The 23,657-nt window shown below is 53.2% G+C and overlaps 1 protein-coding gene across 2 annotated transcripts; it reads left to right on the top strand.

The window, feature by feature from the left end:
- Positions 1-606: 606 nt before the first annotated feature.
- IL17RA (interleukin 17 receptor A) lies at positions 607-23,495 on the top strand. Of its 2 annotated transcripts, XM_078075423.1 has the most exons (14): positions 733-857; positions 5,106-5,289; positions 10,051-10,075; positions 10,796-10,942; positions 11,906-12,018; positions 13,321-13,447; positions 15,016-15,063; positions 15,170-15,333; positions 15,968-16,051; positions 16,438-16,522; positions 17,262-17,273; positions 17,542-17,643; positions 20,014-20,055; positions 20,638-23,495. In XM_078075423.1, exons 2-14 carry the CDS (start codon positions 5,278-5,280, stop codon positions 22,137-22,139), a joined length of 2,463 nt encoding a protein of 820 aa, XP_077931549.1. In that variant the 5' UTR covers positions 733-857; positions 5,106-5,277; the 3' UTR covers positions 22,140-23,495. The 2 variants fall into 2 exon arrangements, with proteins under 2 accessions (XP_035950978.1, XP_077931549.1); XM_036095085.2 differs by lacking the exon at positions 5,106-5,289 and having other exon boundaries at positions 607-857.
- Positions 23,496-23,657: the final 162 nt, after the last annotated feature.

Here is a 23,657-nt window from a genome sequence, read left to right as displayed (position 1 = left end):
GGTCTGGGGCGCTGTGGGCACGCAGAATGGTCCCAAACCCGGGGCCTGCCCCCCGGCAATCCAGTCTCGCAGAGTGGGCGCCAACTGTGTGAGGAATGACTGCTCCCATTTCCTCCCCCGGGACCCAACCGAGAAAATGTGTCGGAGCCGGCAGCCGCCGGTGCTTGAGAAACGAAAGGAAAGCCAGGGAAAGCAGAGCCAGACCCCGGAGTGGCCAGGGGGTGGGAATAGCGGGACAGGGACTACGAAAACGGACTTCCTTGGAGTCTCGAGCTGGGGCCTGACGTCCAGGGACCAAGAAGAAAGCCCAGAGAAGCCTAATCAGGGACGAGGGCAAAGCGGAAAGGGACTAAAGTCGGGCGCCGAGGCTCGCGGGTAAGAGCCAGGATGAAACTTGAGAACGGGAGGGGACCCGAGAGCCAGGCGACCGCAGCGGCCGGGGCGCCGGGAAACGGGCGCGCGGGCGCGGAGGCCCGGCCGAGGAGCGCGGGGAGGAGCGCGCACCTGGACGCACGGCCGGAGGAGGGCCCAGCGCGGCACCGGGTCCCGGGCCCAAGCCCTGCCCCTCGGCGGCCCGCCCCCTGGGAGGCTGTAAGCCGGAAGCCGGCGAAGAAGAGCCAACTCCGAGCTTCTCGGCGGAAGGGGAAGCCCAGGGCCGGTCCCCTGCAGTGCCCCAGCCGCGGGCTGCGAGCGCTCCGCGACAGTGCGGGGCCATGGGGACTCCGCGCCGCGGGCCACCCGTCCTCCCGGGGCCCCCGTTGGGGCGGCTGCTGCTGCCCCTGCTCCTGAGCGGGCTGGCCCCGGCTCGCGCCTCCCCGCGGCTCCTGGACCACCCGGCGCCAGTCTGCTCCCAGGAGGTGAGAGAGACCCCGACGCGCCCCGAGGATGCTGCGGGGGCGGGCGAGGTGCCCCGGGCCGGGAAGTCTGCGCTGGGGGGGTCTCAGTGGGTCCGCGGCTCGGCCACAAAGAGCGGGCATGCTCGGGAGGACCCTCGGAGCGGTGGGAGTTGCGGGGTGGGCCGGAGAACAGAGCGAGTTTTCGGGGGAAACGACCCGACCCGGCGTCCTGGGCAGGAGGCGGGAGCGCCGCCGCGGGGGCCGCGGTTCGAGGAAGGAGGCGCGGGGCCGAGCAGAGAGGCGGGGCAGGGTCGGTTAGAAAGGGAGGTGGGGAGGGCCCTTCGGAGGAGCCAGGACTGGCCCGGAGCGGCCTCCACGCCGTGCGCCCCGCAAATCCCCGTGGTGCCGGGGCGGGCCCGGGAGACCCATCCGGACCTCGACAGCTTCCCCTCAAAGGAGTCCCGCCAGCCCCCGGCATTCGGATCGGGGGCGACTGTGCGGAAGTCTGGGGCCCGGTCGGATCTCGGCCCCACTCCCCGGGAGGGACCCCGCGGACCTAGAGCCTTGCGCGCGAGCCCGGACGGCCTGTGGGGGCTAAGGGCTCGGAGCGGTGAGACGGGGACAGTTGTGCCGAGGGCAGCCGGCCGACTCCGGGCGACACCTCTCCAGAGGGACGAAGCCCTGAGGACTGGGCAGAGGATTAAGACACCGCCTTTCCAGCTCCCACCACCACCACAACCACCCCTAGGGTCCAGTTTGTGCCTGTCAAGTAGTACCCCCGCTGTGCTCACAGGAAGTGACACACCCACCCCTTGGGTAGTGCCCTTTTGTGGAGGACCATCTTAAGGGGAAAAAAACAAACAGCAAAACACCGTGCCCACCTCCACAACTTCTCCGCTCCAAGCTGCCCTCTCTCCTCCACTTTCTCTCTGGTTTCCTCAGCCCTCTCCCCTCCACCACTTCTGACCCAGTAACTGAGTCAGAGGATGTGAAACAACCAAGGAGATATTTCTCCTTATCTAATTTCGTGGAGGATTTGCCAAAAGAGGGCAGAGGATGAGTGACTATTTAGCAGGATTTTTTTTTTTTTTTTAATGTGAAAGATGTTGGGAAATGGTCTTGTAACTCCCACTTTTAGGCAAAGCAGGGGATATATGCTTAGCAGATCCCACAACTCGGTATAGAACTATTCTACCTAGAGAATTCAGTGTTCATTTTTTGATGGCCATTTGCCAAGTGCCTGCAAAATACATGGTAGTACTGTTGCTCTGAACTGAAACTATCAGGAAACACCCCTGGGACCCTAATGTCCAGCAACTTCAATCATCTAGGAGGGGAAAAGGCTTGATGGTGCTAACTGTGGTGCAAGACAGCCTGTAGCAGGTGCTCTTTGTGCAACCAGAGAGTGTACAGAATTCCAAGGAAAAGAAAAATTATTTCCAGCTGGGATGTTCTTCATGGCAGATAAGGCATTTGGGCAACCCTGAGGGGTGGTGGGGGCCTCCAAAACACCAGTGGTGGAGCAGTCCAGGTGGCGGAAAGGGGCTGGGCCAAGGCCCTTGGGTGGGCAGGAAAAGGTGTGTGGCTGCAGTGGAGGGTGTGTGTGGCAGGAAGTGAGAGAAGAAGCTAGAAAGGGAGGTAGGGACTCCATGGGAGCCTGGTGTGAGAGCTAGGCTGAGTGTTTGACTTTAATTGCTCAGTGGGAAGCACTCCTGAAAGTCAGGAGCAGGGGCAGGGCTGGAGAGGGATACTTATTGGCCAGAGTTGTCTGCGATCTCCCACGTTCTTCCCCCCACCTTGCCTCTACCTACACACCTGGCTCACAACCCGCTCATCTCCATGGACAGGCAGCTTCCCTGCTTCATGGACTAGTCCCTTTAAAAAGAAAGAAACAAACCCTTCAGATTTCTCTGCCTCCATTGGTATTTCAGTGGATGCAGCATAATATAATGAGGGGAGGGAAGGCCACAAACTTAGCCTCAGAGCACCTGCATTTGCATCCTGACTTCACCACCTAGAATCTCTGCAAGCTTGAGCTCCTTCGCCTGGGTTTCCTCACTTCCACAAGAAAGAGCTGATGAGCCATTGCAGTGTGTCCAAACCACTTTCCAGAATATATAAATGCCTATCCAAAGCCCGGTTGGATTGAGCACTCAGTGACTCTCCCAAGACAGACAGGAGCCTTCTGCAGACCTGTTCTGTTCTGCTACTAGCCCAGTGCTGCAAGCACAGGATGTGGGAGCTTGATAAGTATTTGTGGAATGAAAGTCAAAGGAATGAGTGAGTGAGTGAATGAACGCATGAGTGGTCGGCTCTGCTTGAAATGCAGTGATTACCTGAGACCAGGCATAGCACTGTTTCTGGCTTCCTGGGTTTAACACCTCAAAACCCAGATTACTCTTGAGTTCCCCACAGAAATCGATATTGGAGAAACCATAAGTAATTGCATTTCCCTGACCTGAGCAGTCTCCCCCCCCCCCCCCCCCGCCAACCATTGGCCCTTCCCCCGGCCCGGGCTTTCTCACACGTCACCCACGACTGCTAGCCCAGAGGAGAGCCCTCAAGGGAAGACAATGACTTGGATTTGGTCAGTTTGAGTGTTAACACACCGTTTTATGGACAGGATGTATGTTGTCTTACAAATTCTTTTTTTCTTTCCTGAGCACTTTGTGGTTTAGACTTGGGGCAGAACAAGGGTTAGATTTAACCCTTACCTTCCAGTTACCATTCCACTCTCCTTGTGTAAAAGGTGTTCTGGGGACGTTTTTACATGGTAGAGGCATCCTGGCAGTCAGGGCTGGGCTCACTGCAGTTAACACGTCCCTTGGCCATCATACCTCGCACCCTGCCCGCTCCCAACAGGCCTTCCATCTAGAGACTGTGATATCAGATAGCAGCCAGCAGCACCCAGCAGGGCCGTGTAGGGGAGAGGCCATGCCGGGTCAGAAGACCTGGGCTCTGCGCTGGGCTTCCCCGCTCACCCACTGTGCAGCCCTGGGTCAGTCACTCCACTGTGAGGAGCCAGTGTTCTCCCGTACAAAAGATCCTCACCTGCCAGCGTTACGGGGAGAGCAGATTCCATGGAGGTAAAGCACCAGACTACGTGCGTTGTAGCTTCGGAAGGTGCCAGGGCATAACATTCACCTGTAGCTCTGTGCCAGGCACCGTACGGGGGGTTCACCTGCACAGCTTCCCTCCACACTCACAACAACCCGCCAGGCCACACCATTGACCCCTTCTAGAGAGGCTGGGTAATTGGCTACTGAGTGCTGGGCTGAGAATCCAAGTGGTACGTGACTTCAGAGCCCACCTTTCCTTACCAGGCACTTGGTCTTGTTTGTTGAATGCAGAGTTAGACACAGTGAAATAAATGTCTTCCTTTTAATCTTCACCAGTACAGACAGAGAATATTGGCCTACCTGCTGCAGGTGTCCTTTTTTTTTTTTTTTTTTTTTCATTTAGACGGTATAGCAGTGATTCAGAGCATGAATTCTGGAGCAGAACTGCATGGGTTTGAGGGTCAGCTCTGTGGGACCTTGGGCCACTTAACTGACCTCTCTGTGTCTCAGTTTTTTCATCAGTAAAAATGGGATAATGAGGGGGGGAGGCGCCTGGTGGCTCAGTCGGTTAAGCCTCGGACTCTTGATTTCAGCTCAGGTCATGATCTCAGGGTCTGAGATCGAGCCGCGCTTCGGGCTCTGCATTTAGCATGGAGTCTGCTTGTCCCTCTTCCTCTGCCCCACCCTCTATGTGCACCTGCATGCGCTCTCTCAAATAAATAAGATCTTTAAAAAAAAATAAAAATAAAACCCAAACCGACAGATCCCTGTCCCAGCCCTCGCCACTCCCTAAAACTGTTTCCCAAAGATGATCACTTACATATAGTTTAGGTTTTTTTCCCCCTGGCATTTGCCTCCACATTTCTAAATGTACTTATATTGTTATTCTTGACTTATCAATGTTCGATATTGCCTATTGACTCATAATAGATAAAAATTTAAATTTTTTACATTTCTCCCACATCACAATTTTAGTGAAATCCATCATTCATGTTTGTAACAAGTAAGTAATCTTCACTGCTGAGGCCAATAGTTGTACTTTGATTATATTCTTTTTCTGGTGTAATTCCTTTTCTCCTTCCGAGATGATAACTGCTTTAATTCTTCCATAATTTTCCATGTAACTAGTCAGTTTTTTCTGTCAGATTGGTCAGATGTTGTTTTCCCCAAACATCAGATATTCCATCGATTCCATTCCCTCTCCCCCCAGAGAACTCCCTCCTGAAACCCCGCGTTCTCCAGCTCCAGCTTGGACGGATCCCTGCCTAGGCCTGTGGCACAACTGTTGTGCTCAGTATCCTGTCCTGGATCCTCTGTCTGTCTTCCCAGAGCCTGCCTCCCTCATTCTGCTGGAACATATCCTTCTGCAGTTTCCTAAGAAAATGGATAAGGATGTGAGGGAAATATATACACATATATACCCTCACACTTTTTATTAATTTGGCTGGGCATAAAAATCACAGGTTAAAGATAATTTCCCCTCAGAATTATGGAGGCATTGTTCTGTTGCCTTCTAGCAAACAGTACAGATGCTGAGGAGGCCAATGCCTTCCTGACTGTCTGTGTGTGGCACCCTACTTTCCCTCTTCTGGAAATATTTAGATCTTCTTATTCCTGGTATTCCAGAAGTTTCATGATGTTGGATCTTGTTCTGGGCCTTTTTTCCTGGCCGTTCAGGGAAACTTTTTAATTTGGAAGTATGTGTCTTTTAGTTCTGGAGTGTTCTTCTTTGCTTTTTAATTTCTTCCCCTCTGTTTTCTATATAGTCTTCTGGAAATCCAGTTAATCATACCTTGATTTCCTGACTGATTCTCTAAATAGTCATATATTTTCTCTCCTATTTCTGTGTCTGTTCATTCTACTTTCAGAGAAATTTCCTGAATTACAGCCTAGCCCTTCTATGGGGTATTTTATTTCCAAGGTTCATTTTTATTCTCCGCTTGCTCATTTTACCATAGTATCCTGTCCTTGTCAGTGTCCTCTCTTATCTCTTTGAAACTATTATAATTTTGTTTGTTTTGTTTTAATTTTATTCTGTTCCCAGCATTGTCTTATTTCCTCCAAGAGCATTTTTTTAAATTTTTATGTTTTGATCTGTTTCATACAGGAAACCCTTCTTAAGTATCTGATACTCTTTGGCTGTCTGAGAATATTTTTTATTAAGATTTTATTTATTTATTTGAGAGAGAGAGAAAAAGAGAGAGCACAAGTAGGGGGAGCAGCAGGGCAGAGGGAGAAGCAGGCTCCCCGCTGAGCAAGGAGCCAGATGCAGGGCTTGATCCCAGGGTGCTGGGATCATGACCCAAGCCCAAGGTAGACACTTAACCAACTGAGCCACCCAGGCGCCCCTGTCTGAGAATATTTTAAGAATGAGGTCCTGGGGCACCGTGACTCAGTCGTTAAGCGTCTGCCTTCAGCTCAGGTCATGATCCCAAGGTTCTGGGATCGAGCCCCATGTCAGGCTCCCTGCTAGGCAGGAAGCCTGCTTCTCCCTCTCCCACTCCCCCTGCTTGTGTTCCCTCTCTCACTGTGTCTCTGTCTGTCAAATAAATAAATAAAATCTTAAAAAAAAAAAAAAGAATGAGGTCCTAATCATGATGAGCACTGAGTAATGTATGGAGTGTTGAATCACGATAGTGTACACCTAAAACTAATTTAACACTGTATGTTAACTATACTGAAATTAAAATGAAAAACTTAATAAAAAATTTTTTAGAAGAATAAGGTCCTAAAAAGCTGATTAAATATTCTGTGTAGGTAGGGCTTATTGACTTTACTATAGGGGGTCAAGCTAATGGTGAATGTGCCCTATCAGTGGACTCTCAAATGTCAGAATCAGGAGGTCTTTTCCAGGGCTTGGCTGCCAGCGTTCTGAGATCAGAGCAGGGAAAGAGGCGAAGGTTCCAACATTCCCTATGTAGACCTTCACTGAGCCGCACCCCCTTCAGCTCCTTTGTTTATACTACCTCCCCAGACACGTGATACCCTCAAGACCTGATGCTTTTTTTTTTTTATGTTCAGTTAGCCACTGTATAGTACATAATTAGTCCTTGATGCAGTGTTCAATGATTCATTAGTTAAGTATAAGACCTGATGCTTTAAAAGGTTCTGTTGGCTTCTTTCTTATTCTTTTCCCACTTGACCTGAGCCATTGGCCCACTCCTCCTTCCACTTTGGCTTTTTTTTTTTTAAAGATTTTTATTTGTTTATTTGACAGAGAGAGACACAGCGAGAGAAGGAACACAAGCAGGGGGAGTGGGAGAGGGAGAAGCAGGCCTCCCGCGGAGCAGGGAGCCCGATGCGGGGCTGGATCCCAGGACCCTGGGATCATGACCTGAGCCGAAGGCAGACGCTTAACAACTGAGCCACCCAGGCGCCCCTCCACTTTGGCTTTTAAAAATTTGTTCTCTGGGCACCTGGATGGTTCAGCAGTTGGGCTTCTGCCTTCAGCTCAGGTCATGATCCCAGGGTCCTGGGATCGAGTCCCGCATCGGGCTCCCTGCTCAGCGGGGAGTCTGCTTCTCCCTCTGCCTGCAGCTCCCCCTGCTTGTGCTCTCTCTCTCTCTGTCAAATAAATAAATAAAATCTTTTTAAAAAATAAAATAAAAATAAAACTTTGTTCTCGGGGCGCCTGAGTGGCTCAGTTGGTTAAGCGGCTGCCTTCGGCTCAGGTCATGATCGAGCTCCTTGCTCAGCGGGGAGCCTGCTTCTCCCTCCGCCTGCGGTGCCCTCTGCTTATCCTCTCTCTCTCTCTCTCTCTCTCTCTCAAATAGATAAATAAAATCTAAAAAAAAAAAAAAAAAATGTTTTTTTAATTTGTTCACATCTTTTATCCACTGATGTTTCTTCTTTGTCCATGAAAATTTCTAAAAATGTTCTCTTTCTTAGAAGTTTCCTATGGTTTGGGGAGGGGGAGAAGATAATGTATGTATATGATCAACATGCCATGACCTCTAATGGAATGTGTTATTCGATATTTCACTGATACGCATATTTTTCTCTTCCGTTTAAATCTTTTCCCCCTCATCTTCCCTCTCTCCATCTCTTCTGCTTCCATCCCTTTACCCCCAGTAACCCGTGTGTTAATGACCTGCTATATATCTGTCCAAATATTTTTATATGTTCATACAATTATATTCATCATATATAAATACATGGGGACGGTTTTTTCATCACTTCTTTCCATAGAAAATTGGATCATACGATAAGAAGTTCTTTGCTTATGTTTCTCACTCATCAGCACATCTTAAGCATCACTCCAAGTCAATAGATATCTACATAACTAATTCTCTTTAATCTTTACATAATATTCCCTAGTAGGTAGCAGTTTCTTGTCCTCTGTGCCCCAGTCCTAGGAGTTTCTGGTGGGAGGAGAAATGAGCATGTGCATGGAAGTTAATCTCCTCTCCGGCCAGGAAACAGAGTGACCCTAGAGTGAGCAGAGGCAACTGATGGGTCTTGTTGAACGCATGAGGAGCGCCGCACAGGGTTTCGATGGCCCTGGGTGAGTGAGAATTCAGTGCCAGGAGCTGGACAGGACCCCAAGGGCTCATGAACTGGCATCCCAGAAGGTAGGGTATGGATGAAATGGCATGCTTAGAATACAGTCCTGTATCCGCTTTGTGAATGAACCCTGGTGGCCAAGCATCTTCTCCCATCTTTAACCCTGTCTCTCTGCTCCCTCTTGAGAGAAAGGCAGGTGCTGACCCCAACACCGGATTTACACGGATTTACCAAATCCCTCTGTTGTCCTGAAAATTGTATTCCTGGTGTTCTTCAACATCTGACTTTCTACTCCACATGATCGGTCCATTTTGCCAGACTGGATAACTAGAAATACCTGAGCCTGAGTTCTTCCTTGCTCCAAAATCAAAGCCAAATCTGAGTATGTGGAGGTCACCCCTTTTAACAAAAGCTTCCATTTATTGAGTGCTTACTAAATGCCAAGCTCTAAGGAACGGCAGCCAATAATTAAAGAGCAGCCATTATGGCCCAGACACTGGGCAAATATCCTGTCATTGAGCAGGCAATGACCTAGTTCCCCAGGCACTGCAGCCACAGAACTCCTCCTCATGGTTTTCTTAGGGCTGTTTAACAGCTGCCCGTTTAACAGTCCGGGGGCACTGTATTATTTTATTTAATTGTATAATTAATACACAAATACATTTCTGCTGTTTGAAACTTTTTGTAATACAGATATATTAGAAGCAGAAAGTGAAGGGCTCCCTTCCACACCGCCATCACTACCAGCCCACTCCCTGCCCCAGGTTCTTTATGTGTGTATCATTTAATTCCCACCAATGCTAGGAAGGTAGTATTGGTAATTCTGATTTTACAGTTGAAGAAATCAAGGCCTCGCAATGTTTGGTATCTGGCCTAAAGTCACTTAGCTGGGAAGTGGTGGTAAGGTGACTCAGCTCCAAGGATGTGTGTACGTGTCTTCCAAAGTAGAGTCAGCTGGCCAAACTGAAGCCAGTGATTGCATTTCCTACTGTTTGTAATTAGGGCTTCTAAATCTGGCTCTCCAGAGCTCCTCTGGGTTAGAGAGTTCACACATATTACCAGAGTGGGAAGCAGCATAAGGTGACATTTGTGCTTCAGTTTTCTGATCTATAAAACGGGGCTGAGGGTAACACTTAGTCCTAAGTGTGTGTGAGGATTAGTGAAATAATATGTCTGGTCACCCAGATCAGGGGCTGGCACCTACGGGAGCTTGTAGGGAGTTGGTGAATTTTCCATAGCTGACCCTGTCACAGGAGCTGTGGTTTTGTTCGCTTCTCTGGCCGCGCTGTTGTCCAGACGGGAGGTGGGAAGCCCCAGGGTATTTAGAGGGCTTTCAGTGGGGTGCCCCAAAAGAGAACCCTCTCAGTATCTTTTAAAATGGGGAAGTTCCCAGCTGTTAACAGTCACTCAGAAAATGCCCTTTCCATTTTGTCATCCACTGGACCCACTTGCCATCCTGTTTCTCCTTGGATGGGCAGGTTGGGTGAAGTGTGAGGAGACTATGATTCCCTGCCCCACGAGCGGCCCCCAAAAGTGAGGGTGGTGCTGTGTACATTTTATTCTTGAGAATGAGCCAAGGGGAGCATGGGGAGCCTGGCTTGTGAATTACCCTTCCTTCACAGCTGTAATTACCTCCTTCCTTTCTTCCGCAGGGGCTAAACTGTGCAGTGAAGAATAGTAAGTTGTCTGTTTTGTTCATCCTGTTGTTGCCTTGTTAATAAAGTGCTAACCTCGTGCCGCTGTCTGACAGGAGCGCTGCCCCTCCACCTAGGCTCCAGATGGGGGTGACAGCCTTCAGCAGGAGGGATCCTTGAGAATCCAGGCTGTGTGCACCTGCGTTTCCTATCAAGAATATCCATTATGCGAAAGTCAGGAAGTGAGACATAGAATTGTCATTTAGGTTTTGAAAACATTGTCTGGGGTGCTGCCCTGGTGTGTCTACAATACGATTTGATTTGCCAGAGCTTGTCACTGGAAAGTGAGAGACATCTGTGATGTTGATCCTGTTTTGTGTTTTAATTAAAGAAGGAGGCACATACTTCAAGTGTCTGTGCTAATTAGGGACGAGCCCTGGCATATAATATAAATCAACTTTTATCACTACCCCATCCTTCCTGTGCCCCGTTTCACTGTTTTTTCGCAAAACCAAGTTTCATGCTTTGTCTCCTGTCCTAAAATGCCCTTTAGACTTCAGAGATTTGCAGGGACTCAGACAAGCTGGAGAAGAAAGGGGCAGGGTGGCAGAGGCAGCCGAGGGTCACAGGCCCCTGCGTGTGTACGATCGAGCTCTCTGGAGCCACTGCTGGGGCATCTTGCTTGCATGCCTCATTCTTCTGCAGCTTCTTCAGGTTCTTGCAGAGCGTGGGGGTCTCTGATTCCTGCATTTTCTGGCTCCAGGTACCTGCCTGGATGACAGCTGGATCCACCCTCGAAATCTGACCCCTTCATCCCCCAAAGATGTCCAGGTCCACCTGGACTTTGCCCAGACCCAGCATGGAGACCTACTGCCTATAGCTCGCATTAGGTGGACCCTGCAGACAGACGGTGAGCGGGCGTGTCGGGGGGGCCCTGGGAGGTGCTACCCTCCTCCAGGTGAGTCCACACAACAGACCACCGGCTCTCCCACCAGACTCAGAATGGGGCTCCTGGTCCCGTCCTCAGACACGAGGGCCCAGATTTCATGCTGAAAGCCTCCATCATGTCATGCAGTAAATGAATACTCTTTTAGTGTTTTAGATATTAACCCATGATGGTGTCTTCTCAACCCACCATCCCTCCTTCAGCCTAAAATCCTTATCACCCCAGAAAAGAAAGTCAAGTGGTTCATTCTCTGACTGTGGTACCAAATATTTATTGGAAAATGGTAACACATTGGCCAGTGTGCTTTTTCCCTTAATTTAGGGGCAGGCATTTTTTTTTTTTTAAGTAATCTCCACACCTAACATGGGGCTCAGACTCATGACCCCAAGATCAAGAGTCATGTGCTCCACCTACTGAGCCAGCCAGGTGCCCCTAGGGGCTAGCATTTTTTAAGACAACACTCCCCCCGCCAAAACCTCTTCAGGGATAGAGAGTTGTATGACAGAATCAGGAAGATTGGGGTTAACAAGAACCAGCCCCACATTTGTGACCGGGGCCCGGGGGAGGTCGTCCTCCTTATAAATCTCCAGCCCCTGGTGCCTACCCGAGCCTGTCCAAGGATGGGGACAGCCAGGTTTGACACCCAGGCCATGTTGTCAACATCCTGGCCACAAATCTGCACAGCCTTTGCCTCTGGCCCAGTGTAAAGTTTCACTTGTCCTTGCCCAGCTGGGAAGTAACCTCTGCAAGGCCGTCGGCTCCACCAGGCCCAAGAGTGAGCTGCAGGGAGCAGGAAGTGGAGGGTTAGGTACAGTGAACAGATTTTCTTTTAAGAGTGAGTAAGCATAACAGACAGGGAAGTTCCACGCCCAGCGGTTTGTCTTTGTTGACCTGCCTCTGTTCATCTCTTCTCCCTCCGACCTGCAGCCAGCATCCTCTTCCTGGAGGGTGCAGAGTTATCTGTCCTGCAGCTGAGCACCAATGAACGCTTGTGCGTCAAGTTTGAGTTTCTGTCCAAACTGCAGCATCATCGCAAGCGGGTAAGCAGCCGGCTCCAGAGCGCATTGCGTTCTCTACTGATAGCGAGGAGCAGAAAGTGTTTTTGAAGACTTCCCAGACGTGCCCACCCCTGCTTTTGCTCCCAACTTTCCCTAGTTGTTCAGCGTAAAGAAATTTGAGTGGAAGGCCTTGCACAGCCCCACTCCTGTTCTCTTCCTGTGTGACCGAGGCTAAAGTGGGGCCTGCCTCCAGGAAGGAGCAGCTTTGCCCAGACCCGGGAACTGCAGTGGCTGGGGGCACAAGCGGGGGAGTTCTGCAGCAGTTTCCATTTATTTTGCTGCTCACTGCCCGATGGTAAAAGGTTGATTCTCGTTTAGTGTGTTTAAAGCATTGGTTCACAGAGTGTGGTCCCAGGGCCGGCAGCATGGGCATGCCCTGCAAACTGGTTCGAAATGCAAACTGGTTCGAAATGCAGGCCCCACCCCTGACTTCCAGAATCAGAAATGCTGAGGCTGGGGCCCAGCAGTCGGTGTTGAACCAGCCTACCAGGTGATTCTGGGGCAAGCTCCAGTCTGAACTCTTGCCCGTTGAAATCTGCAAAAGTGCCTGTTTGCAGATTTCCCACAAATGCAAGCAGCCAAGACAGTTCCCTTCCCCTGTATTTAATGAGGACCCCCAAACTTGACTGCTGGCTGGATGGTGAGGCCCAGGTGCCTAGATCAACTTAGAAGCAAAGGACCACACACCCCCATCCACCCCCACACTAATTAGAATGGAAGTTGGAATCAGTTTGTGTCATCTGCACCATCCAGAAAATATCCTCACACCTTCTGGAATCTCTGCAACAGAGGTGACTGCAGGCGCACGCTGGGTGGGGATCTGTAGCCTTCCCTCTGCACTTTGGTGCTCCAGAACATTCTCAAGAGATCCCGACTTTCCCATTTAAGGAGGAAGAGTCACTTAACAAACGGTTTTTAGCAGCCTCTTGTGCGCTAGCTCGCTCACTAGCCCGCAGCCCCCCGGCCGGCTCCCTCACCCCGTCGTTCTGGAGTCCGAGAGCGCCCACCAGGGAGGAGGACTGTTTCGGCTTTCCCCAGATTCTCTGGCATATGACACTACTGTCTACTGATGACGCCAGATCTAGGTTTTTTAGGTAGAGCGAAGACCAGAGGAAACCAAGAGCAGAGACCCACCTCCCTCTGATTTTGGATCTTGCTGTGGTGGTTTTCCTCCCGTTTCTCGGACCTTTCGGGGGCGGGTGGGGGTGGAGTTCTCTGGCACACACTGCTGGGTGAGAGGAGTGTGTGTGACCTGTCCAACCTCCCCTTCCTCCCTCTCTTCAGTGGCATTTTACCTTCAGCCACTTTGTGGTAGAACCTGGCCAGGAGTATGAGGTGACCGTTCACCACCTGCCCAAACCCATCCCTGACGGGGACCCAAATCACCAGTCCAAGAACTTCCCCGTGCCTGGTAAGAGCGCCCTCCCAAGCCATTCCTTTCACCACTCGGCTCTTCCTGTTCGAGAAGAAACCAGCAGGTGGCTCAGACATCAGCCTCCCGCTCAGCTGGGCCGTCCATGGCTGCCATTGTCAGCACGTGGTACCTACAGAATGAACAGATGCCACGACTGGGGACCTCCTGCCCAGGAAACGTCGGGAAGACAAGCCGCTCCAAGAGAGTTTTAACCCCCGCTTCGAGCCTCATCACCTTGCTCTGCACCAAATGTCTTTTTTCATTCCCCACCTGCCCTGCCTGGTTCTTCACTTTTTACCACATATCCTACCTGCATTTATCTGCCACCATCCCATGTGCGACACCATCTCCTCTTCCCCCTCGGGTCCATCCTGCCTAGGAAAGACCGCTGGGCTTATCTTCTAAAATGTCGTTTGATGTCTGTGCACCTTCTAGTTCTCTGTCCTCCCAGCATCTCAGCCACAACCTACATTTCTCATTGTTCAAAGCCGACTACGTCTGGAGCCCCAGCCCCCTTGAGGACAGGGTCTGGGGCTTACACCCATCCATGCAAGCTCCTGAGCCTCCCATTGCCTTGCCTGTAGTAGGCAGTTCAGAAGAATGCTTGTTAAGGATGATGACAGCCTTCACACACACACACACACACACACACACACACACACACACGGATGCACACACACACAATCTGCTTACCCTGCTTTTATTTTTCTTCACGTTACCCATCACTCCCTTACACATTATCATGATATTTTTGTGACGTTACATTATACTGTTTGTTTTCTTTGGTCTCTTCTACTGGAATGTGCTCTCCAGAGGGCAGGGACTCTCCCTTATTCACCACTGTATCTCTAGTGCCTAAACCAGTGCCTGAAACAGGTCAGATGTTCATAAGTGCTTGTCAAATGAGTGAACAGCCTCCCCAGGCCCTTCCCTTGTTCCTACAGTAGACTAACTCAGTCCCTGTCACAGCGGTTCACACCTGTCACATATCTTCTTAAAAGTGAAAATGTTACAGGCAAGGCCATTGGGGAAGGGAAGTCAGGAAGATGTCTATGGAGCAGTGGTCCTCAGGGCAGTCCCTAAGCCAGTGGCATCCTTGAATTACCTGGGAGCTTGTTAGAAATGCAGGTTTTCATGGACCCTCCCCAGACCGACTGCATCCAGAAACTACCCAGGGTGATGCACAGGAAAGTTCGAGAAACACTGCTGTGAAGGAACAAAGTACTTCTGCCCCTGTCATGAGTCAGAGGCAACCTGCAGAGAAGGCTGGGGGCGGGCGAGAGGGTGGGGGGAGGAACTAGGGTAGGCCGAGACTCTCAGCAAGCTCGGGAGTTGAGTCTGGAAGGTTCTGTGAGAGACGAGGGAGGACACAAGCAGGTCAACCCCCAGTTCTGTGGGGCCTCTGGCCCTTGGTAGCAGTTCACTCCTGGAACTTGCTTTGACAGGGCCATCTTTGAACAGACTCCCCAAAAGGAAAGAGGTGGTTGTCCCTGGTGTCAGGAGTCTGGAAGAGCAAACTTTCTAAGACAGAGGCTTAGTGGTTTCCCCTTTTTCCGGGTTGGCAGGCTGCGAGGACCCCAGGATGAGGATGACCACGCCGTGTGTGAGCTCAGGTAACCACAGCCAGCGGCCTTGCTGGGGGAGCTTTACTCGGGTGCACACACACGCATGCGTGCACACCCTCCCCTCGCTCCCAACCCGTGTCTATGCCCTGGGCAGGTAGCCTGTGGGACCCCAACATCATGGCAGAGACTCTGGAAGCCCAGCAGCTGCGGGTGAGCTTCACCCTGTGGAACGAGTCTACCCCTTACCAGATCCTGCTGACCAGTTTTCCACACACGGAGAACCAGAGCTGCTTCCATCATGTCCTCATGGTGCCCGAGGTAAGGCCGTCACTGTCCCGAGCCCTCTCGTGTAGCTGTACGCCCTCTCGCCAAGCTTCAAGCCACCCAGTACTGTGCTTGGTTGATCCCAGTTCTGTGCTGCTCAGCTCTTTGTCTTTCCTTCTGATATGTGGTTGGTGTAGAGTCGGGTCTGTGGTGGATCTTTCCTTTGGCTCCGTTGTATAGTTGATCTCTGCCCTGCTCACCTCCCCCATCCTCTCAGATCCTCCTTCCACACAGTACCCCTCGTTCTCTTTGCTTTGTTTTTTTTATCCCACCTGTTCCAAAAAGGACCTGAAGAGTTTTAAAATGTGGTATTAAGACAAAGGGGAAATAAAGATGAGGAAACAAGATAAAGCCAGGGTGGGGTTACTGCGGAAAGTGTGTCATGACATTGGCTGTGAGCACAGGTGTGTCCCCACGATCCCCAGCAGCCGAAGCAAAGAGGGAAAAACCAGTCACTAGATGTGCTCCTGAACCAACAATGAGCCAGTTGCCATAGGGAACTTTTCCGGAAACCCGGAAAGCCTTCCTCGGGCGCACTGGACAGCAATGGCCGTGTTCCCGGCAGCCGCCTTAGCGCGGCGGCAAGCTCGTGCCCGTCCAGCCTGACCCCCCTCCCACCTCCCTGCAGCCTGCACTCGAGGACGTCCACCGGCGGGCCAACGTCACGCTCACCCTGTCAGACCAGAACTGGTGCTGCCGCCACCGAGTGCAGGTGGGTGCTGGTGGCGCCGCCAGGTGTGGGAGCACGTGCACAGACGGGCTCTCCGCCTAGAGGGGCCGAGTAGGGGAGGCGGGCAGCTCAAGGACTCGTGCTCTCTCCGAGGACCTGGCACCCCGACCCCCTGGGGATCCCTGCCTGGGGAGACCTCCTCTCTGCCTTCCCCAGCCCCGTACTCCCGGCCTCCCCGGGCAGGGCTTCTTGGCGCCCGGGAGCCGATGGGCGATCTGCCTGGCAGGCCCGTGGGCGTCCCGGAGTTGCCGGCCAGGCTCTGCTCCCTCCGGGAGCCTCTGCTGGCAAGAGCGCACTCGCGGAGGGCCCGAGCCTCCCCACCCAGCGTCTCAGCGGCCCGCTGTCCCCCGCTTTCTCTGTGCCCCCAGATCCAGCCCTTCTTCAGTAGCTGTCTCAACGACTGTCTCAGACACTCCATAAGCCTCCCCTGCCCAGAAATTCCAGAGGCTCCAGGTAGGGGGTGTATGGCTGCTCTGGGGTGTTTTCGGGGATGAGAGTGAAGGAAGGCCAGCACCTTGAGCTGAGCCCTGACCTGGTGCTGAGGGTGGGGGCGGGCTTTAATCTTACTTGGAGTTATTCAGGCCTGCAATGTGGGGCCATAGAGACACTCCTGGATTGGACTCCTGACTGCCTTTCATTAGCTGTGTAGCCATGGGCAAAATACGTAACCTTTCTGATCCTGAACTTCTGTGACTGAAGAACTGGGGATCATCCTTGTCCGAGAGTTTCAGTATGGACCACGAAGTGCTTTACCACGTCCGCTTTTAATCCCCACGGATTGTGACTCCTGGTGCCATGAAGTAGAGTGTCCCTCCCACAGTTTGTAGATGAGGAAATAGAGGCACAGAGATGCTCAGTAATTTGTCCAAGATCACACACCAGGGGAGTGGCAGAGCTGCCCGTCCCTCCCCACTCCCCGCTCCACGGCCCACCACCCACAAAGAAGCCGCCGCAGCCTGAGCCACAGCCTTTACATGGGCCTGGAGGAGGATCTGGCCTCCCAGGTGGGAGTTGGGGCATCTCTTAGCAGGCTGGCAGCTCGGGTGTTTCCTGTAGACGTCATTAAGTTGAGCGGGTGTCTGGAGCGCTCAGGGTAGGGCCGACGTCACCAGCAGGCCCCCATGGGTGTCAGCGTTGGGTTTTGTGATTACTGCTAATAACGAATACTATTTTCCCTTTGTTCTCATTGCAGTCTTGGTTGCAGGTAAGGCCAGCAGTCCTTCCTGTCGTGCTGCAGGAGTTCCCAGGGGCCCTTCCTCAGGAGCCACATGAGAAGTCCCTGACTGAGCCTCGCCTGGAGCCAGGCAGACAAGGCTGAACTGGGAGGCCAGGCCGGGGGTGGAGGTCACCAGCATGTCATGGCACAGGCCAGAGACGACAGCCCAGGGGCTGGGCAGCGGGGCTGGAGGAGCTCGGGGCTGGCGGAGTGGGCCTCCTCCGCCATGTCACTCATGCTGTTCCACTTCCCACAGACTACATACCCCTGTGGGTGTACGGGTTCATCACGGGCATCTCCATCCTGCTGGTGGGTTCTGTCATCCTGCTGATCGTCTGCATGACCTGGAGGCTACCCGGTAAGGGGCATCATGGGGTTTGCCCCTCTGTTCCTCTCTTTCTTCCCATGCCTTCCTCTTCTCACTCCAGTCTCTGCAAGGCTGCACTCAGAGGGCACCCTGCAGTCCCAGGCCCCCCATCCCAAGTGAAGTACTGACATCGTCTCTCTTTGGCCACGGCAGGCTCCCTCGTCAGGAACTCAGCCTGCGGGAAGGCTGAAGTGGGCTCGGACCCCCAGCTCCACTGCTTACTCCCTGGGCACATTACTTCATTCTCTGAGCCTCGGGTTCCTCTTTTATAAAAAGGAAATTATAAAGATACCCATATCATAAAACAAATATAAAGATTACATGAAAACGTATATGACTTCTTAGCCTTGAGCCTGGTGCATATTTGCTCAACATATGTTAGCCACAATTATGTTTATTGCTACCAAAATTAATAATATTAAAACAAACTGGTTGGAAGGAGCTAAGGTAGGGTTTCCCTGCCTCAGACATGATCAGCCAGACAGGTGGGAGAACCTGAATGAGCCCATCCTGCAGCCCCCAGACGCGTACATCTGTCGGGGAGAACAGCAAGGGACAGCACGATGTGATAGGGAAGGCTCTGGATGGGCCCAGAACACACGGGTGCAGCTCCCAGCTCCGCCTCCCTGCTTTGCAGGCGTAGGCAGCTTGCTGAACAAACCCTAGATTTGGTTTTGTCTTCTGTGAACTGGGATAATGACCCCTCCCTCCCAAGGTTGTGGTGCGGATTGAATGGTCTAGCCATGGAAGGCACTGGCCGGCGGGTGCTGGGAGGTAGCAGCTCCTCTCCCTGTAGCCCTCTCTGGCCAGGTTCTGAGCAGGAGAGCACATGGGCCTCCAGGTGAGGGGCTCGGCCTTCCCCTGCCCCTCCGCGGCCCCACGCCCTTTCTTCAGTGGTCTGAGAGCTGTTTCCACACTTACAAGGCTCATCAGGATTAAGTATTAATCATTATTAATTCTTGTGTGATGGGGAGACCACCACAGCAGGCCCTGGAAGACCCACTGTGAGGGCACTTCTCCACAGGACTGTTTCAGGGTCAGATAAGTTAACATCTCCATGAGTGCTTTAAATATTGATTGATTTGGGGGGTGGGGGGCGGCACAGAAGGAAAGGGGAGAGAAAGAGAAAGAATCTCAAGCGGACTCCCCGCTGAGTGCCAAGCCCCACATGGGGCTCCATCTCATGACCTGAGCCGAAACCAAGAGTCGGACGCTTAACCGACTGAGCCACCCAGGCGCCCCCATGAGTGCTTTATAAACTGTAAACCTCTCCATAGATGCCAGAGAGGCTTTTTGCTTCATTTCTGTTATTGCATTTCTGACCTTCTATTGAAGTGTGCCCCACACCATGGAGTGAAGGAAAGGACACTTGTTCAACTGTATTTGGTAGTTCTGGGAAAAGGCCCAAGAGGTGGGAATTGAAATTCTGGTTCAAAAAGTCTTCCTTGGGGTGCCTGGGTGGCTCAGTTGGTTAAGCGACTGCCTTCGGCTCAGGTCATGATCCTGGAGTCCCTGGATCGAGTCCCGCATCAGGCTCCCTGCTCAGCGGGGAGTCTGCTTCTCCCTCTGACCCTCCCCCCTCTCGTGCTCTCTCTCTCATTCTCTCTCTCTCAAATAAATAAATAAAATCTTTAAAAAAAAAGTCTTCTTTGGCCACACATGGATTCCGTGCGTCCTGCCATGTCACCAAGGAGCTGACTCCTGCACCACAGTTCCCTTCTTGATATCTCTGGGGGACCAGTTGCTTAAGAATGTTGTTTCCCTTTCTCACCTCAGAAATAGCAGGAGGAAATGTTGTAAACGGGCCTGGTGGGGGCTGCTTCTGGAGATGTGTTGTAAGCCTCTTGCAAGGACGCGTCTGGGGAAGAGCTTTCCCTGCCGTGGGGCATTTCCTCAGGGGTGGCCAGACTTGGGGGAGGAGAGGAACCATTGCTAGAACGAGGGACATGGGGTGAACCCCTAGTCACCATGCTGGGGGTCCTGGCTGGGTCAGTGCTGCAGAATATTCGTGACCCCAGCTGACTACGTACAATGTACCAGACACTTCACAGATACAATCTCATTTAATCCCTGCTGCCCAGACCCCTTTTACAGAAGAAGAAACTGAGTTTCGGAGACCTTAGTAACTTTCCCAGATCTCACAGCTGTTGATGGCAGATCTCGGAGTCACACTGAGCGGCTCCTCACAGCCCGGTGTCCTGTGAAGGTCCTGAAGCATCTGGCAACTGCTTCTTCCGACTGCCCCCCCGACCGTCTGTCCTGGGTCAGGGGTGGGACGGCACTCCTTCAGATGCCCCTGGGAATTGGTCCCTATTTCTCTTCCAAAAGAGCTGCTCCAGTGTTTTTCTTTTTTTCTTTCAGGGTCTCATCGTGAAAAATATGGCAATGACACCAAATACACAGGTCAGTATTTCCTGGTGTAGGTGGGCTGGGTTCGGTGAGTGTTGCTGTCAAAGGCGTGATGGAAGGTTCTCTTGAGACACGGGTGGGTTGCCTTCTGCAGTTTAACTCCTGACTTCCTTCAGGAGACCTCAGCTTGGAGGACCCACCTTCCAGGACCCTTACACAGAGGGGACCACAAATGGCAAGGCTGGGTTACCATTTTTTAAATCACTTGGACAAGGAAAGGAAGGGAAGGGTACCATCTTTGATGAAAAGAGGTCCTACCTATAACAGATATTTGTATTCCGTAGGGAGGCCTTTGTGCCTTTTTTGCTTTTTAATTACAATAATTAAAGTACAGGCTCAAGGCCAGATAGGAATCTTGAGAAAGAAATGCACTCTCCCAGAAGGCACCACATGGTGATTCTTTTCAGGCAGCCAGAACGGGTGAAAGAGCAACATCTGGCTTATTCCACGGCCTCGGTTGCATTACTTAGACTAGGGAACCGGTGTCTGACTGGTCCAGACGCCCCCTGGGCTGTCTGAGGATCAGCCCAGGCACACACCCAAACCTGGGGGCCTGGCTTTCCTTGTTTCCCTCAGATGTCCTGCCTGAGACCAGCCTGACCCCTCCACCGCTGAAGCCCAGGAAGGTCTGGATTGTCTACTCTGCCGACCATCCTCTCTACGTGGACGTGGTCCTGAAGTTCGCCCAGTTCCTGCTCACTGTCTGTGGCACCGAAGTGGCCCTCGACCTGCTGGAGGAGCAGGTCATCTCAGAGGTGGGGGTCATGACCTGGGTGGGCCGCCAGAAGCAGGAGATGGTGGAGACCAACTCCAAGATCATCATCCTGTGCTCCCGAGGCACCCGGGCCAAGTGGCAGGCCATCCTCGGCTGGGAGGAGCCGGCTGTCCAGCTCCGGTGTGACCGCTGGAAGCCCGCGGGCGACCTTTTCACTGCAGCCATGAACATGATCCTACCAGACTTCAAGAAGCCGGCCTGCTTCGGCACCTACATCGTCTGCTACTTCCGTGACATCAGCAGTGAGAGTGATATCCCCGACCTCTTCAACATCACTTCCAGGTACCCACTCATGGACAGGTTTGAGGAAGTTTACTTCCGGATCCAGGACCTGGAGATGTTTGAACCTGGCCGGATGCACCGCGTTGGGGAGCTCACAGGTGAGAACTACCTGCAGAACCCGAGCGGCTGGCAGCTCAAGGAGGCCGTGGAGAGGTTCCGGGAGTGGCAGGTCCAGTGCCCAGACTGGTTTGAGCGCGAGAACCTTTGCTCAGCGGATGACCAGGACCTCCTGTCCCTGGACGAAGAGGTGTTTGAAGAGCCCCTGCTGCCGCCAGGAAGAGGGATCATCAAGCAGAAACCCCTGGTGCACGAACCCATCTCTGAGGGCTGCCTGGTGGGAGATCTGCTTGTCGGTGAGGAAGGAAGAGGACTGTCAAGGCTGGAACCTCAACTCCAGCCCCAAGGAGAGCTGGCGGCCCAGGCCCTCCAAACCGCAGTGCTCCCAGTGGACGAGGTCCCTTCGGCTCAGGCCGTGGAACCCATCCCTCCGGCCATTGAGAGCAGCACAGCGGGCCGGCTGGCCGTGGCTGGGGGAGACGAGGCCTGCCCGCTGTTGGAGGGCTGCAGCCCGCGGCGGAACAGTGTCCTCTGCCTCCCCATGGACTCAGAGGCCCCGCCTCTCTGCAGCACCCCGATGGCATCCCCCAGCTATGTCCCGGAAGACGTAAGGGAGCAGCTCAAAGGCTTGATGTTCTCACTCTTCCAGCAGAGTCTGAGCTGCCGGGCCCAGGAGGGCTGGGACAGAGCAGCAGTGGCCCTCAAAGACCTCTGCACGCCCTACGAGGGGGAGCAGCGGCAGTCCGTGCAGTCCGACCAGGGCTATATCTCCAGGAGCTCCCCGCAGCCCCCTGAAGGACTTATGGAAATGGAGGAAGAGGAAGAAGAGCAGGACCTGGGGACATCGGCCAAGCAGCTCTCTCCTGAGGACCTAGAGAGCCTGAGAAGCCTCCAGAGACGGCTCTTCTTCCAAGAGCTTCAGAAGAACTCCGGCTGGGACGGTGTGGAGCCGGAGGAGCCCTAGGGCCTCCCTGGCCCCAGGGTGTTAGGGAAGGGAGGTGTGCGTGCACGAACGTACACGTGTCTGTATATATGCATATGTTCCTGTGTGAAGGGTTTGCCTCTAAATGTAGACCTCTTGAGCCCTGCGCATCGCCCTGAACTTTCTTTCCCTGACCCTGTGGTCATGTTCTGTCCCAGCAAGAATCCGCAGCCCATCCCTAGGAGCCAGCGACAGAGCGTCCTTGAGCCTCCATCATGCATTCGGTCATCCAGCATTTATTTTGCACCTCTCATGTGCCAAGCATCTGAGATACAAAGAAAATTGCACAGGGGCCCTGGCCACCAAGGGGCTTAACATCTGGTGGGAGCAACAGATTAGCAAACAGGATGGTCCTGTGCAATGGACAGGCTTAGTAGAGGTCTGCCCAGGGCTGTGAAAGTACACAGAAGGAGCAGCTGGGCCCAGAGACCATGGTTGGAGAGGGCAGCAGTCCCCGGGGTGGGGGCAGTGTGTGGGGTGAGGGCTGGGGCCAGTGAGTGGGAGGAGGGGGCAACCAGAGCCCGGGCTGCAGAAGGGCTTGTGGGCCAGGCTGGGGGGTTGGGACATCAGCCTGGTGCCCTGGCATTCCTTTGATAGGGTGACCTGCTGCCCTGCAGAGGAGGGGCCTGAGGACCAAACATACCCGAAAGCCACCTCAGACCGTCTTTGGAAAGAGACAGAAATGTGTGATGAGAACCTTAAGAGCATTCAGCAGGGAGAAAAGCCTGGAATCCTGAGCTCCCATTTTGGCCCTCAGTCAGTGGGAGAGCCACCGCAGAGGAGTCTTCCGGGGGCCGCATGGCCAGGCCCCTGGGCAGCAGCACCCCGCCAAGCTCAGGAGGCCCTGGAGCTGGGGGCCCAAGCCTGAGTGTGAGATACGGAGGGCGCCCAGCAGGGTGGGCAGAGGGGCGCAGGGTGGGAGCGGGAGGCACGCAGGGCCCGGCAGGCCTCTCTGGGGGGGGAGGGGAAAACGGGCCACTCTGTACTTAAAAGTCTGAGGTTCAAAGACAGTATTCGAGGAGAGATGCTAAGGCTCAGGGCCGGAAGACATTGTGCCTGAAGTGCCTTCTTGGGAGGAACTGAAGGCTTCTGGCCGTCCGGGGTCCCGGCGAGCGCACTGGGATGCCGTCTGCCCCTGGACTCGGGTGAGCTCATTGCCTGGACTCGAGCCCTCAGCTGGCGCCGAGCTCCAGTGAAGGGGTGAGGACTCAGGCAGGTAATGGGAAACTGTCACAGGTTTTGTGTGTGTGTGTGTTTGTGTGTGTGACACACACGTGCGTCATGTGCACAGAAGGGAGATGGTCAATAAAAGAAAAGATTTGTGCACTCTGGTAAGAACGCCTGGTAGTTCTGTTGAGTCACGTGTTGCTACAGGTGCCTGGCTGTGAGTCCTTTCAGTCATGCGATTTCCCCGAGCAGCCGCAGGGCAACGGGTCGAAGGCCCGGACACAGCCCCACAGCAGCGAAGGACCGGGGAGGCAGAGCCGCACACGGGGTGTC

This window comes from Halichoerus grypus, chromosome 6, assembly GCF_964656455.1.
Source record: "Halichoerus grypus chromosome 6, mHalGry1.hap1.1, whole genome shotgun sequence".
Lineage (NCBI taxonomy): Eukaryota > Metazoa > Chordata > Mammalia > Carnivora > Phocidae > Halichoerus > Halichoerus grypus.
This window is presented reverse-complemented; position numbering and strand designations above follow the sequence as displayed.